Consider the following 16,862-nt stretch of genomic DNA (forward strand, 5'->3'; position numbering starts at 1 on the left):
CAAATGGAGCCACATCAAAAACTCTTCCAACAGAAGGAGAAAAGGATGAAAGTACATACTTGCCCTTTCAAGAACTATCTCCATAAAGACAACAGCACTATTGAAGTACGGCACATGCAAATCATCGTTTGAAAAAAATAGGCCACAGCAAATTTTCATGTAATCTTAGAGATTTTAAAATTTACAGAAGTAGGCTATATTAGTCCTTTATTCAAAGAAACAGAAAAGCGACATCAAGGGAGCTCCTAAAAATTTAACACTGTAAGATTTACCAATCTATTAAATAGCATGATACAAATAAAATAGGTGTAAAAAAAGTTACTATATGGCAAAAAGCACAAAAACAGCACAGAGATTATAAACAAAATATGTTGTAGCACCAAATACAGGAAGCCAGCCTTTCAGTGACTTCATATAATCATAATGTAGTCAGAAAACCAAGAACCAATAAAAGCAATCTCAATATGTAAAACTTTCTATCAACAGAAAAGCAAAAAAACACCATCCAAACAAGCAAACTACAACCTATTTCAAAATTGAAGTAATTCAGGAAGTTACTCCACCTGCTCCTAAGTCTAGTTTAATGTTTTAAGTACTGCAGCTATACAAATTATAACCACCGATACAATTCACATACTTAACAGTTTATGTAGTTCACTACAAAGAAGAAAAGACGAAGACTGTAAAAATCAGCATCAAGATATCGCTAGTATTCAGTCAATGTATGGGCTAGTGAAACCTGAAGACCTACAGGACTAGAATGTTACCTACCACAGTCATTAGCAGCTTATCAAACCACTGCAACTTCAGTTCCGATTTTGGCCACATGTCTGGCCGTAAAGCTGTTTTCAGAAGGTTGACACAGCGGCGAGACAGCAGTTCCCCAGGAGATCCAGCAGTGTTTGAGTTGTCATTTACCTAGCAATTAATCAGAGTTAACAAAATGACACCCTTTTGTAACCAACTCATTAATTCATTATGCATTCCAAGCAAGCACATAATTTCTTATTTCTGAAATGGATGAGCTTACATAGTTTTATCAGTATAGTCACAGAGTATTTAACTACATAAAAAGCTGACAAGTAAACATCAGTACTGGTGTCTAAAGTGCTAGCTAATTACCCCAAATCACCCATCAAAGGTATATTTTGAAAAAAGTTTAATCCCATACACTACAACTCTGAACATGCTCAGGATGGTTAATCTTTTCTGTTTGCAAGATATGTGTAAACACACGTAGCTCTTTCTTCAATTCATCTTCATACTTCGAGAGTGTGTCTATTCTGTGCAATGGACTGCAGAGTATAAAATCCCGCGTTACTTACCAGCTGAGTCTGCTGCAGAAGGAGAAGCCATAAAATTTGTCAGCTTTGAGCTACACCCTGCTAATTTTCCCCACTCTAGAAAAGTTAATTCTTACAAAATATGGTGAAAAGCTTTAGTCCTACATGCTGCGTGAAAAGAAGTAATACCATGTATTTGATCTTGAAAACACAATTACAATCATTATCCTTAGAGATGTAATTCACATAGTCTTCCCCTATTATAAACTCTCTAGTTTTTGGATAAAATATTTTTGCCGTTAAATCTAGGCAATAGAACAAGCATACTTTGCAGCATCAGGCAAATACATAAACGAATTAAAAAAAAAACGCTTATGGGCACTTTCTGAAGTCTGCCTGGCTCCAGCCAAATTCTACTACTCATGTTCATTTCAATCATGTCATTCCTGATGATATAGTACTTGCTTGAAAAAGAAAGTAAAGAATAAACAAACATTTCTAGTAAAAATACTAGAAATGATCAATAGCACAGTAAAATGGAGTCGAAATTTCAGAATCTGGATTGCAACTGTTCACATTTGAAGTTTTAATTTCAAAGTGCACACTCCCTGTGGCAAGCTCTAAACATACAATGCCAACAATAAGAAGCTAAAGCATACTTCTCTTGAATAATATCCATCATTTGTGACATCAAAAACACACAGAAATTTTACCAAATTCAGTTTCTTTCCTCCTTAAAACAGAAGTATTTTACTACTTCTACAATTTCACATTAAAGTTTCTGACCTTTTAGCAATATAAAGTACACAAACACTAGAATAATCTAAGCATAAAAGGACTCTTACGAAAAGAGGTGTTTATGGTTTTGACTACTAATCCCGCATTGGTATTTGCATATCGGAATAAACACATTACCTGGCAAGCAATTCTAATCAAGAAATTCACGACTGTATCTGTATGCTGCTTGTCAATCGGCTTGGAAAGAAGCGCATCAGCTCCTGGCAAGGACTGGCTACGTCCAAATACCTGCAGGTATACAAAACACAAAAACCATAAGCAACACTGGAAAGGATAACAACAAGTACAACAAATTTAAAATATTTTTAAAACCTTAACTTTCAATTCAGGGAGCTTTGAGCTAGGTGGAAAAAAAATAATTGCACTAAATTGCTTAGTGATGCAGGTTATAATTTCAGAGTGTCTGAACAAAATTTTTCTCTTACGGCACTTATTGCTCCTGTAGCTGTCTGAATCGTTTTACTTCTGGCCAGAATCCACAGACAACCCTCTCTTAACAGCAGATAAGGCAGAACCTGCTCCTTCTCCACTTGCACTTGAATCCATATCTGAATCTGGCTGAAATATCACAAATGTATGTGTTAAAAAAGCGTTTAACTGTATAACAGTTCAATCTTTACCAGTTTCTTTAGACTTCCTACCTGCTGGTCTTTAATTCTTTGCAATTCCCACTTAATAACTACTTCAGCAAGATCCACAGCTAATTTTCTTTGCTCTATTGTAACACTGGGAGTGAAGCCCAGTCTCTGCATGGCACTAACCATATGCTGAACCAAGTGATGCCTCACTGGATAATAAACCTGAAAAGAAGGTTTCACAGTCATGTTAGCCATTAACCAATAAAATTCTACACAAAAAACAAGAGCCCCCCCAATATAAAGCAAAAACGGTAAAAGTGTCTTTAATCTCAAAGCCTACTAAATCTGTACCATGTTCAAATTTTGCAATCTGGAAAAGTAACTGGTGTTTTGCAAATAAACTTTTCAGTGGTGACTACTGGTTTCATATACCCAAATGAAGATTTTTTTTGAAAATACATTATTTTTCTCAAGGACCAATCATTCCAATTTTTTGCTGATCCTTTTAGAGAGCTACAACTCACATTTGAACTCAGATATTTTTTCAAAAAGCACCGAGCATTGATTCATGAAAAGCGACTTAAATGTATATTAGGTAGCTGTTACTTCACGTCGTATTTTAATACAGTTTCAAAATACCTCCTATATAGATATTCTGCAGCATTCCTCCATTGCTTAATACTTCCCAACATACATTAGCTGGAGATAAAAGTTGTCTAGTTAACCCACAGAATATATAAAGTCAATAAACAAGAATTACTGGAGGATGGAAAAGAATATCGTTCTGCACTTTTTTTAAACAACTTAAAGAATCTTCACAGATCTGTTAAAGAGCACTGCTAATGCATGTGCAATGAATTAACCTTGCAGACTTTCACCTAACATTCTGACTTCAATCGTGATAAAGCTTAATAAGTGGCTTGCTGCTTAATTTTAATAGTTTTCAGTTTTAAATAAATAGCTTTGCAGACAGTTGATGCCTTTTCAAGATAAACCATATAAATCAGATTATAGTTTTCTAAGCAAACTGCAGTTAACATTCTTGGTATCTGAGATACCGTGACTGCCAGAACTGGTGCAAGTACCTTGAAATGTTGTACTATCAAGTGCAAAATATGTACTAGTTGTGGAACTGTATGACCCTCTTCCACAATGATTTTTCGCGTCCAGTGAGTCAGCATCTGATGTCCATCCTCCATTCGAGCAGGCACAGCCGAGTCAGAATAGCCATCGCTTGCCTGACATAGCTCTGGCCTCCATAGCATGAGCTTTTAGAAGACTGTGAAAAACCTAAACAGCAAAGATTCTGATCAACATTAATATTACATATATTTTCAAAAATAAAGCATTTATAAAGAAAAAGAAACTACAATACACAATTCTCTAAACACCCATTTTTTCCTGAAGGCCCATAATTTGTTAAATACATGATGATACTTCATTATGAGAGGTATACAGCATATATTTCCGTTTCCCTTATGTTCCCTTTTTCTTCCTCCCTCTCCACTGTGCAATTTCAAGTCTTCCTTCGGTCCCCACATTCTACCACAACTGAATGTGTGTATTTTTTAAATGAAGAAGCATTACCAATTTTCCTAATTCAATCAAGAGGACTTTTCACTGTCCCATTTACCCTCTCTTTCTTCCCTTACCATCAAAACTCTTTCTATACTCTTCTACCCCCAAATAAATTTGTATTAATATTTGGCTTGCTGCTTCTTTCTTTGTTGCATACGAATTTAACTAAGTATCCAAAGTACGTATAATATATTATTTTTTTTAACTAAGTAAACTAAGTATCCCAAACTACTGTGCACCCTCTCCTCTGCATTTTTAAATAAAAGAAAGCCCACTAAAGAACTTATCAACATCCCTTACATGTATGAATACAAGCCCATAGTCAATACCTGCAGAACTATCTTCTTATGTATGGCAAATTTTGCAATGATGTGTGCCAAAAGTAAATGTCCACTGTATTTGCATGCTGGGTCCACACAAGCCTTGGACAAGAGACAAGCCAAGCAAATGTCATGAGGCGTCGTAGTTTGCTGTTCCGGTTTTTGTTATTGTCATGAATGTGATGTGGAGCATGCTCAACCAAAAGTGTTGCAAACTGCAAGAGATATATCCTGAGAGAATCCAGCATATCAGCCTGTTTTTCTGGATCAAGTACCTAGTCCCAGGGATGATCCAAGAGGAGAGGAGAAAGGTGAGGAGAAAAAAGAACAGTGACAAAAAAAAGACAAAAAAAATAAAAACAGAAAAACAAAAAAAACAATTTTATTATAGTTTTTTTTTGCTTTTTGAGCAGTTTTTAGTAAGACTAATAAAGTATACCACTTTTTTTATTCAGTTTAATACCCACAAAACAACCTCCTCAGTTGAGAACTTTTAAATAACAAGCACACCTAGGAACTTCTGAAGTGCTAACCTACTGGGGACGACGCCAGGAGGATGACAAAAAACCCAAACACAACACCCCCCCACAATCCTCCTCTTTAACAACACCTATTTTATAACTCCTAACTGGTTCAACGAAATCAATGTGAATTACAAACATACTGATGTCCAGTCATGGAAATCTTTGCTTATGCAAAAGACTGGGATTACAGCCATATAAGCCCCATTTCTGAAGACAGACGTTCAAGTTGTAAAGGTACCATGACTGAAGTCCAATCCTAATGATGACTGAGGGATCTCACACCAGTTCAAAATTATGATGTGATTTGATATACCTGATCGTAGTATTTAGAAATTAGCACAACTAATTCAAATCAGGATTGAAAAGCCAAATGAGAGAAACAACTTTTTAATTTTCCAACACTTTAATGTAAACAATCCTTGTTTACCTTTGTTATAAAAACACTAGTGATGCTTTCTGGATTATCTCCCTCTGGGTTTGGAGGTCCTAACAGCTGTTCACCTTCTCCCTTTTCAAAGCTGTACAGGAAAGCCGGATTCAGGATATGTTGCAGCACCTACAGAATACAAACAAAAAAACGATTATATTCAACTACTGGATTCTTCTAACAGCAGTCAACATTCGAGTAATTTCATATGCAAACCTGCATGTTAGACACACTTGCTGCCTTACAAAAGGCAGTGATACATGAAACCTTAAAGAAACAGATACACATGGATTCCCCCCCCCCCCCCTTTCCCCCTTAAAGGGCAAAGATTCTTAGAAAGTGTAATCTGAAGTAGTCAGCACTGAAAGCAAGATAAATTGCTGTCTCTGTTTATTATCACTCTTCTTCAGGTATGATATTTTCACCTAAATGACTCTGCCAATTATCCAACTCACTGACATTTAAGTAAGCAAGTTTTGTTGCCCTTGTTCCCAAGAAGAAAACTAAACCTAAATTCCAGGCTTCTTTGATTTAATTGCTTTCGTTACCTTGGCTTTGAGCTCATCTCCAAAGTTTGGGTCATTGAAGTCTACAAATCGGAAGAACAAAGCCCGTTTCTGGGGAATACTGTAGTTTTTGGGGATCTCTTCTTCCATGTATTCTTTTAAGAAAGTCATATTGCAGAGAAATCGACCTGTAAAAGCTCGAAGCAACTGGAAGAGCAACTCTATATCACCATAATTCCTTCTGTAAAAGAACATTAAAAAAAAGCTTCTGTGAAAAAATACCCAGCCAAACTACTATGCTAATGACTTGATAAAGAAACTAGTCTTGGTTTTAAATGAGCACAGGCAGGAGCAAGCAGTGTCAGAGGCATGGTTTTAGAGCTAACGGCAGTATTACAAAATATATTAAATTTTCTCTTCAATAACTACAAACCATTTTATAGTACCCCTACACACCTTTACAGTATTTTCAAAATTTATTTTAAAAATATATGCAAGCTATAGGAAATAAATGTTTTTACGTACTTGCAGTAATTCAGTAAGCAATATGCCAATAGCTTAGGTTCTTTCCAATTAGTTGCTGCCATATTCTCCTTACGATGTCTCTCCTGAAAAGCTTCACTCACCCAAACACGTTTCAGCTGATTCACCAAAGAATGTTGATTTGCTAACCAACATTCATCATTCTTAACAATAATACTTATGATCTGTCAAAAGCAAAACAAGACAAATGCACAGTCAACACGCAATAGATCTGTCAGTAGAAAAAAATTATATAAAAGCACTTCTTTAAGGTCAAAATCAAAGGTTTTAAATATTTTTTTTTTTTAAAGTCAAATAAAAACTAGTCTATATTGATTTTTACAGGAATTTCTTATTTTAAAAAGATGTTTCTGTGGCCATGTTTTCCTCTTGTATCGTACTTGATTTTTAAGAAAAGAAAGTATAGTTCACCTCAAGTCTTCTTTCCCTTCCTACAGTGACTGACTACAAACAGTTCACATTTTTACAATTGTTTTTCTATGAGCTATAACACATACACACACTTGAAAGTCTGCACGTAACAGGCTTGTAGCTAAAGAGATTTAACTATCTAGTTCAGAGACAAACAAGAATAAATGAATACCTTGATAGCCTGGAACTGCAGATCAAGACGCATTGTGGTAGTGCTTGGAGAACCAGGTCTAACAGCTGCTTGGGTACCAACAGGTAACAGCAGAGTGATAAATCGGTTAGGATTAGCTGCCAGTACATCTCGTAGAGGTTTGGCATCTTTATGTTTTAAGAAACTCTGCAGAAGGGGAAGACATAATTTTAATAACAACCTTTAAAAGCAAAAATAACAAAGGTCTATATCATCCTGTAGATTTTATATTCCTCCCTTAAGTTGCAGAGGTTATATTTCACATACATAAAAATAACCTCTACAACTTTAGTAATAATCCTACATGATCTGGAAAGGTATAAAATCAACATCTCAGGGCAAATAAAAACCTGAGAATTGGCACCCTACAGTCAGAGTAAAACCATGATTAAGGACTACCAGGTCACAGAGGGAAAAAAACACGGAACAGATGAAAAAAATTTTGTTCATCAGATTTGTGAAGATGAGGGATTTCTCCTGCTCCCCTCCCCACACAGCTTACCATAAACATTCTGCTCCACTGTGGATCATTTAAAGTGGCTTCCATCATGAACAGCTCCACAGTCTGGGATGGATGACGCGTCAAAAATTTTATCAATGGTTCTCTGAATGGACTGCCAGCCTGGAAGATTCATAAAGCTTAAATTAAAAATGCAGAGTAGAGAGTATTTTCTAGTCATTTATTAGAATGCAGAAAAATCCATTTGATTTGGCATTTATGCAGATACAAAATGTTCAGAACATCTACGATGAGAATTTACTGACAATTTCAAAAAGGCACTTTTAGGAGTCTAAGACAAATGTTAACACCTCCTAAAACGCTTGAAGAGAATATTCATTTATTTATTCATTACACAAAATGTTTTTCTACACCATTCCTAAAATATTGTAATTATTATATACTAACGTTTAAAAATACCATAAAGCAGAAGTGTCAGCAATGTTAACTTCCACTTTTACCTCAATTAACATTGCTCGTTCTGTTTTCATAACAACTTCCAGCAGAGGTTTAACCAAAGTCTGAGGGGCAGCTGGGATCAGATGGAATAAATTTATAATTGCTGAACAAATCTTCATTTCCTACAGGTAAAAAGGAATACAATTAATATTACCAGCTAAACATGTAAAAACAGTATCACATACCCTACCTTTTTTTTCCCCCCTTCTATATTAGCATAGCCAGCAACCAAATGCGAAGGTTTAACATACATATAGCATCTACTTACCAGAATGTACGGAGAAAATTGATTTTGTGAAAGCCTGCCCTTCCCCCCTTGTAACATCATGGTTTAATTTTATATTCTTTGTCAGTATAGTGGTGTTTTACAGGTAAGAGCTAAACACTATTTAATGATAATGGTGATGGGGAGTTATGGAGTGCTCACTGCACTACACCAAGTGGCTCATACATCAAAAAGCCAGTTTAATTTCTCATACACACCCTGCAACCCCAGACTAGACACAAAGAAAAAGACAGACAGCTTTCTCACAGCACTGTTCAGTATATCTCACAAACAGCTGGTTACTTCAAAGAAATGTCAGTTCTGTTCTTCCACTAGATATTAAATTCTTCTGATGTTCAAAATAATTTTGTGGGTTTCTTTCAGTGTAATTTAAATGGGCACTATATTTCAGTTGAGTGTGAATTTCCTTCAGTAAGAAAAGGGAAAGGAAAAAAACCGAAACATCCACCCTCACCATCCCTCTGAAACTGAATTCTAGTACGCATTATACAAAAGAATATTACCAAGTGCACTGCATCTCCTCAACTGAATTTAGACACAACGTATTAGGCCCCACTCCTTAAACATGATCTGCCTAGACAGATCCCCACAAAACTACTCTCATGGATTGAAGTGCAGCACTGAGAACGCATATAAAATCTTTTGAAAGTACTTATGCCTTCACAGAAACTAAAAATCCTGCTCTTCCTAGTACAAACATGCTTAACATGCTTAACATCCTTAACAGCAATGTTATCAAAACAGCTCTGCCACAGACAAAGAGAAGACAATTCACAGCACTGCACTCAAAGGCACAATGCACTCTGCCCAAAACACCACAATTGAACTAACAAACCACAATTAAAAAGAAAGGAAAAATAAAAAATAAAACCAAGCGAACAAAAAAAACCCACAACAACAAAGAACTTCCTGGTGCCTCCACTGAGTTTCTCACCTCTACCCCCTCCGCGGCAGGCTGAACCAAAACAGAAGTCACAGCATGAAAAGAAAATGCCCACAAAAATATCAAATAAATGAACAAATCAGGATATGCTATTCTTCAGGCTGCAGACAGAAACTGACTTCAGTAGGGTTATTTTCTCATCTCAGACTGAAAGAACGGAAACAATGAGCATCTCCCATGCTCTGAATTGCTCTCCTAAGAATTAGGATGGAAAGCATTCTTTTTTCTACTCGTATGTTGTTTAGACATAGCTTCTCAAATATTTATACTGAATAAAAAGATAGTAGAGATTATTAAGTCAGAGGAAACAATATTTTAGCATCTACAAAGACAAACTGGTGCAACATTGAAACCACTTTCAATGCTTGAACTACCAAGCTATAAAGTCCTTCTGACAGACTGTAATGCAGAATTTCCACTGCGGTGCCACTGTTCACAAGCCGGACGGTCAGAGGCAACCAACTATTCAAAACTTTTGTCAATTCCCAGACATGACCTAAAAAATGCCTTTCCCTGGGGAGACAGGGAAGAGAAAAAGAAGGGACTTAAATCAAAGATTTCATTCATTGAGCAAATGGATTAAATCTTAAACACTGCTTAATATGTTCTGGTTTAATTTGTTCATTTCTCTAAACAGCCCAGTCACAGCTCAGGAACAGAGTAAGACTGTCAAAATTATTTAGGTGAACGAAGAACTTCGTTATTCTGGCATCAATGTGGATCTTCACAATAGCTGTTAATTATAATGCAGCATTTTTAACAGAGATGTCTGAAGTTCTTTGTTTGCCTAGAACTGCCATCTACGTGTGAAAACTCATTCCACAGACTTTCGGTATGTTTCATTTAGCAGCCTTGCTGACTAGCCACTGCCCGCACTGTGCTGGAGCACTGCACACGACCAGCAGCAGCAGCATCAAATGGCACCTTCATAAAGTGCCAACGGAAAAAAATGAAAACACTTTACATGAAAAAAGTTATCGTAACAGTGTTCTCTACTGTTTCAGCTAGCAAACACAAGGCTTTCCTGACCAATTCCATTCTCCACAGCATGCCTACCGTCTCCTAGATCTAATCGCTCACTCACTCAGTCTGAACGATGAAACCTACTCCAGTACACTCCCCAACATTGCTTTTAAGTGATTACGGCAGATTTTTGAATCTCACTATGGACAAAAAGAAATCGCAGTAAGTGAAAGGCCAGCTACAGCAACTTTGACCACCAGCTCTGCCATCCCAGTTTTCCCACATTTAGAAGGTACAATTACAGCAACAGCACACTGTACATATGGACATACAAACACAGACTGTCACAGCAATGGAATTAAGACCACGCTGTCTGTGCCTTCCTTCAGTTTCTTAGAGTTTTTATTTTTAAGGAAGCTTTAGAGAAACAACTGGGGGGAAAAAAGTAGTATTTCAAATCAGCTTTGCAGTCACGCAATTCTATTTGAACATGTTTCCATAGACTTCTCTCCTCTCTCAAGATGCAACAGTAGCTTCCTTCTGAAGAGTCTGGTGTGCACCTCACCCTCAACATACCTAGGTTTTAAACCAACACTAAGAAAACATTACAGGTTTAGAGGAGACTGAACACACAACTACATATAAAACATCAACAGAAAACATTAAAAGCAGAAGAATTCACAATTCAATGTGAATTAGGGACAACTAAAAACTGTTCTGGAGGTGTCACACTGTGGTTTAAAAGACTATTGCTATAAAAAGATCTGCAAGGTATCTGTATTCACCACATTTCAGGAAAAGTGAATCCCAAAATAAGGATATGAAGGCCTTAGAACTACTCCGATCTGAATAAATTCTGTTTAACTTAAAAACATAAGAAACAAATTCTACTCCATCTAGGTCAATCTAGGTCAAATACAAAGCAATGACCTAATTCAGATTTAAAAGCTCTCCTTGCAATGACAGCAGAGAGTACTGAAAAGCCATTAAGCCATTTCCATGTTTTGAGGGAAATAAAACACCAATCTAATTTCATTCCAATTTGAAAAACAAAGACATGAACAAAATTCCTGCCAATTTTTCCTAGTTGCAATAATAAGTCTCAACACTTAATGTAAGTTATTAATAAAATCTTAATAGAATTATGGGACTTCCGGTAATCTACGTGAAACTACACTGAAGCAGGAATTGCCCTCAGTACCATATTGCCAAGAGCACACAGTGTAGTCATTAAGCTGTGCTATTTTCCATTTGTAAGAAAATTGATCAGCTTCCCACAGCTCACCATTAAGGCCACTAGTATGGATAGGAGAGAGATTTTAATGTGATTTTAACTGCTAAATATTGAACTTGGTTTTCAAAAATTAGATTTAAAATTAACTAGGATTATATCATTATTCTGTATAATTGTCAGAATACTATGTTATGGACATCAAACATATTAGTGAAAAGAGAGGGATTATGCTGCTGAGCTCATCAGCCATTCCAATGAAGAACAGATTTCTAAGCAGAAAATCCTAAGTAAAAAAAAAAGTAAAAATCATTGAGCTGTTCTCACACCAACCTGTAAGGAACAGGCTTGAAAGTAACCATTGTCAGCAGCTAAGAAGCTCCTCTCGCTAAGATTTGCATCAAATACTCAATATACATGTAAGTTCATTAGTTTGTAACAAAACATAAGTGTGTAATCAGTTATGACAATATTTACAACTGAGTTCTGTAATTCCAAAACATTAATACTATTTATTTATTGTGTTCCCACATGAAAGCGTTCATTAACTTACATTTCCATCGCTCCGTTGTCCACCTTTGTGTGTAATAACTACAACCTCCATCCATTTACGCAGGTGTTGCTATAAAGACAGGATAATTAGTATTGTTCTAATTATACTGTTCTATTTTAGGAAGTGACAGCATATGCTACAAGAAAAGCAGCAGCAGAGGCAGGATTGAAGGAAACAAAAGGCAAAATGATTAGTTATTTTCACTCCCTCAGATTAAAGAGTTCACTGTTGCCAAGTCCTCTCCATATTCAAGAAAGTAGGGGTTAAAAGAGTACGTACATTAAAAGTCAGAAAAATCTGAAGTCTGATAGGCTTACACTTGGTAATTATTTGCTTGATATGTATGCATTTAAACATTTAAATATCACTGCAAACGGATAAAGAATTCACATACACAGCTTAAAAACTGCGAATAAGAAGGGCAATACCTCCCGCCACTTTATAAATCAAGAAAATACCAAAACAGACTTAGCACACTAGGAAGTAAAATATATTTTCAAGGGTTTCCTTAGTATATTATGCTGCTGGCACCTTGTTTAAAGATAAATTTGTCCAAGCAGACCTTAGCATAATCAGTCTTTGCTAAAAAAAAAAAAAAAAAAAAAAAAAAAAAAGGTATCCTAACTTTCTGGTTTAGCAGCTCTTTAGAAATTAAGTCAAAATATTTAAAAAGATATTTTTTTCTATTAACTGTGAAACAAAAATCTTTTACTTCCAATATATACGCTGAGTCAGTACTGAATTGTTTGTTGACTCTTCAACAATACAAATGTAAGCTAAAAAAAAAAAAAAAAAAAAAAAGTTCTTCTGGAAGACCTAAAGAAAACTTGAATGAGCTTACCATCATCTGATCGCAGAATTTATCATTAAAAGAGTTTGGAAAAAGTCTAGTGACAGATGTCAGACGATTCACAACGTTCAGTGTCAGACTTCGATAGTCTCCCAACATCATAAGCAATGGTCTCATGTGTGTATGAATTTGATCAACTTCTATGGTTGCTCCTTCCAAGAACTGCAAGAGAGTACAGGATTAAGATACAGACGGAGAGGGGACTTACTTTTGTGCAAGCTTCTTAAAATAAATTCCACTAAATTGATTTTTCTTCTTTTCATTTGTACTTTTAAAATGCAATAGTTTAAACAATGTTTATTGCCCGAAATACATATAGTGGCAAGATGGATTTGGGAAGCACTTAAGCATTTCTGACACACAGTAGGTTATTCCATAAAATAATCAAGTAGGAGATTTTAATTACAGATGGACTGAAAAACTGCTACAGCTCTAAGTTCAGCTATAAACACTGCTTTATAAGAACTGCCTGTGAATCTGGCTGAAGGCAACAGAGCAAATATTCCCTGTTATATGCCAGTCAATCTACACATCATTACAAGGAGGTTAGAAGGATTTTTTTTTTTTTTTTCATTTTCTGTATTTTTAAGAATGGTATTAAAAACTTGCTAAACGAGAGTTAGGCATACCTACTGGACAACAAACCACGATGAGAGAATATCCTTTTCACCATCCTTCCAGGGTTTTTTAACACAATAACCTAGCATCCACAGAATAGATAGTGTAATGTAGCACCATACAAGGATGCCGATTCTGACCTTAACCAGTACAGCCAGTCCTGTTCGTTAAGGTAACTGCCATACTGCGATGCAGAGTCTAATCCTGCTGCATTGCTTACTTTTCCAAAACCAACTATGAGGTTTCTACCACTTCTTTTGGGAACAAAAAAAGAAACATGAGAAAAGCTTTTACACTAAAGCCAGGCATGCACATTTCCAAAACTGCTAGGAAGGACCAACACTGTTTACTTTAGAAAAGAAGATACATTTACAAAGACCCAACAAACAGAAAGACCAAAAGATGGGACAGATGGAAAGATTGAAAGACTTACCATGGTCCTTGTCCAAGAGCTTATAATGCTTAATTTCAACCAGAAGAAATTTTTACGGTTAAGTTCAACCCCCCCCCCAAAACCACATCTGACCAAAACATAATTATACTGGTGTCACTAACAAAAACTTAACAGAGCAGCCATTATTTCCCATAGAGAACTTTCCCAAGAAGCTTTCTAACAAGAAAGTAAAGCAGGGAGAACAATGGCCTCAAAAGCAATACTGGTTTAATACACTAACCTTTCTCATGCATGCTTCTCCTGCCTCCTGCAGTTCATTATTTGTTGAATTAAGTGCCTTGAAAAGTGCAGCAATGATTTTCTCTCTCGACTGAGGCAAGTAATTGCAGGCAGCTAGAGCATCTGCGAATATCAAAGTAAATTTGTTCTCTTTGTTAATTTCAAAAGAGAGGGGGAAAAATCCCTAATTCTACAGTTCTTCTCCTTAAGTTTCTTTTATTGCATCTCAAATTACAGACAGCTAAAGCATAGCATGCTTTGCCAAAAGCAACAGACATCACAAAACAGTAAAAGAATGGAAACTCTATTAACAGTGTTCTAAAGTTTTCTTAATACTGTATAACATAATTAGTCTAAAAATATTTGGGGCTCATTTCAGAAACTAAATACTAGCCATTAAGCAAGCAGTGATACTTTCCCATTATTCTCTCCATTAAACTGTGTCCTCTAGAGAGCAGTCATCAGTCTTCAAGCGCTCAAGTTTTCTGCTGATCTTGGGAAGAAGACTGCCCATTCTCACAAAGACATACCAAATTTTGTTTAGGAAGTTTTACGTACTTAAGGCTGCAATCCGAAGAGGTACAAGCGATGGAAGACTTTTGTAACAAGGTAGTTTCATTAAGGCAGCATCTTCAGCCTCACACAGATTTAGCAACTAGGGAAAAAAATAAACAGTCATTTTAGCATAGCACTGTGAATCATGGTTGAAACAGTATTATCAATTACATTTTGAGTCTTGTTTCCTCAAACAGCCAAGTTTACACAGAGTAATCAACCTCCAAATTTCACCAACAGGCCAAAATTATACTCAAAACTAGGGTATAAGTCCCCACGAAAACTGGTGGTTATCCAGAGGCAAGAGAGTCCATTAGCACTGCCAACACAGAAAAGTCAGGCAAAAGTTAGCCATATTGCATTTTTTTGGCCAATACCTAGGTGGTCTATCTGCAAACAGGCTGCTCATACGATCAAAGGTCTACAGAAAAACTTGCCTCCTGAATGGCAGTAATAATACTGCAAATACGAGGAGCAGGGCAAGAGGGCAGAAGGAGATTAATAGGGAGAAAACGTGCTGAAAATGTCTCCATGAATTCTAAAGCTCATGGGTCACTGCCCAGAGGCTCTCCTCTTTGCAGGCGAGTATTTTCAATATATGTATATGTTTTTATATATATATATATATACACACACATACACACACACATATATATATAAAACACTGCACAGGTTGAAACAAAGTCATGCAAGTTGACAATGTCCAGGTTGCACCTATACTCAAGAACACTTAACACTCACATTCACAATACCAATGTATCACTCACTTTTACAGACATTTTTTCACCTACAGCACATTGTCTTCATCTTAAGTCAGAAACAGAGGATCCTCTGCATTGACAACTATACCCCACACCTGCTTTGTTAATTGCTATTACTGTTGGTATCAAAGACCTTCTAAATTCACATCTGGACAAGACTGCTAGGAAATCAAGGGACTAGACAGTTTCTCTCAGTTAAATCTATATGCTAGTTTTATACCTGATTTTACTCAAAGTGTTAGAGATGCAAAAAACTTTAACAAACTGTATCTATGTTTTGGTGTTACAACAACTTATTTAAGAGATACACTGTACATAAAATAAGACCTAAATGTGAAAGTTAGGTCTACTAAACTAGGAGTAACACCAAAGTTCATTTAATATATTTCACACACATTAGAACACCCTGCTTAGCTCAGAGCTATTACATTGTAGGTAAAGGCAGACCTCAGCTCACATTTCAAAAGGCAAATTCTTAACATTTCAGTGAAAGTTTAAAAGACACAGAGAAAAATATGTATTTTTAACAAAAAGTTCTAACACCATCACTACTGAAGTATCTACATTAAAATATGACAACATGAAAAGAAAGTACCTCTGTGTAGAAAACCTTGTGTTCCACCACATTTAGATCCATTGTAAACAATCGGGGTTGCAGGGTTGTGCAAAATGTATTTCCCTCCATGAGGCCAATCTGGGCATTTGCAGGTTGATGCCTAAGTAAATGCTTTTTAGGAGGAACCATGTCTTGGAGAACCTACACAGCATAGTTTAGATTACTGAATTAGCAGCCAATTCAAATGACCCCACAGACCTAGCCACTAAGTCATCATTGGTCATGGATGCAAGTTTCTATTGTGGTTCTAGATGTAACTCTTTAGAAATCACCAAGCAAGAAGAAAAGTATTTCTCCAAACTAATTTAATTCACAGTAAGTTAGCAAAACAACTCAGTATCTGTAATTACATTACATATCATTACAGAATATGTAATACATATTCTCTGTGAGCAGATCTATGATACTTATTAACTTCACATAACGTCATAAACAACAAAGAAATTCGTAGACTTAGACATTTCAAATGCTCAGCTCAGGAAACAAGCATATTTTAAGCTCCTAAAACATCAGAAAAACTAAAACATTCATGTAATTTTTTTCCATTACACCAACTTCTCACTGTCCTCCATAAACACCTTTAGCAAAATAAGGTATGAATTAGAGGAGGCTCCTCTGTATGTTCCCAAACTACAACAATGACACCTATAGTTTCATACCCTGTGGTGGCCCTTATGGCTTATGTATGTTTACCTGT

The 16,862-nt window shown here is 36.0% G+C and overlaps 1 protein-coding gene across 1 annotated transcript in view; it reads right to left on the reverse strand.

Moving 5' to 3' along the window:
* TRRAP (transformation/transcription domain associated protein) overlaps window positions 1-16,862 on the reverse strand; it is a 96,955-nt gene that overhangs the window by 50,486 nt on the left and 29,607 nt on the right. The window contains 21 exon segments of the mRNA XM_055707531.1: window positions 772-918; window positions 2,199-2,309; window positions 2,507-2,543; window positions 2,545-2,639; window positions 2,723-2,881; window positions 3,745-3,875; window positions 3,878-3,904; window positions 3,907-3,949; window positions 4,567-4,676; window positions 4,679-4,832; window positions 5,509-5,637; window positions 6,057-6,255; window positions 6,540-6,721; window positions 7,141-7,305; window positions 7,661-7,780; window positions 8,119-8,238; window positions 12,093-12,161; window positions 12,934-13,104; window positions 14,235-14,356; window positions 14,792-14,888; window positions 16,145-16,306. Coding sequence (XP_055563506.1) covers window positions 772-918; window positions 2,199-2,309; window positions 2,507-2,543; window positions 2,545-2,639; window positions 2,723-2,881; window positions 3,745-3,875; window positions 3,878-3,904; window positions 3,907-3,949; window positions 4,567-4,676; window positions 4,679-4,832; window positions 5,509-5,637; window positions 6,057-6,255; window positions 6,540-6,721; window positions 7,141-7,305; window positions 7,661-7,780; window positions 8,119-8,238; window positions 12,093-12,161; window positions 12,934-13,104; window positions 14,235-14,356; window positions 14,792-14,888; window positions 16,145-16,306 — 2,550 coding nt within the window.

This window comes from Falco cherrug, chromosome 4 (assembly GCF_023634085.1).
Source record: "Falco cherrug isolate bFalChe1 chromosome 4, bFalChe1.pri, whole genome shotgun sequence".
NCBI lineage: Eukaryota > Metazoa > Chordata > Aves > Falconiformes > Falconidae > Falco > Falco cherrug.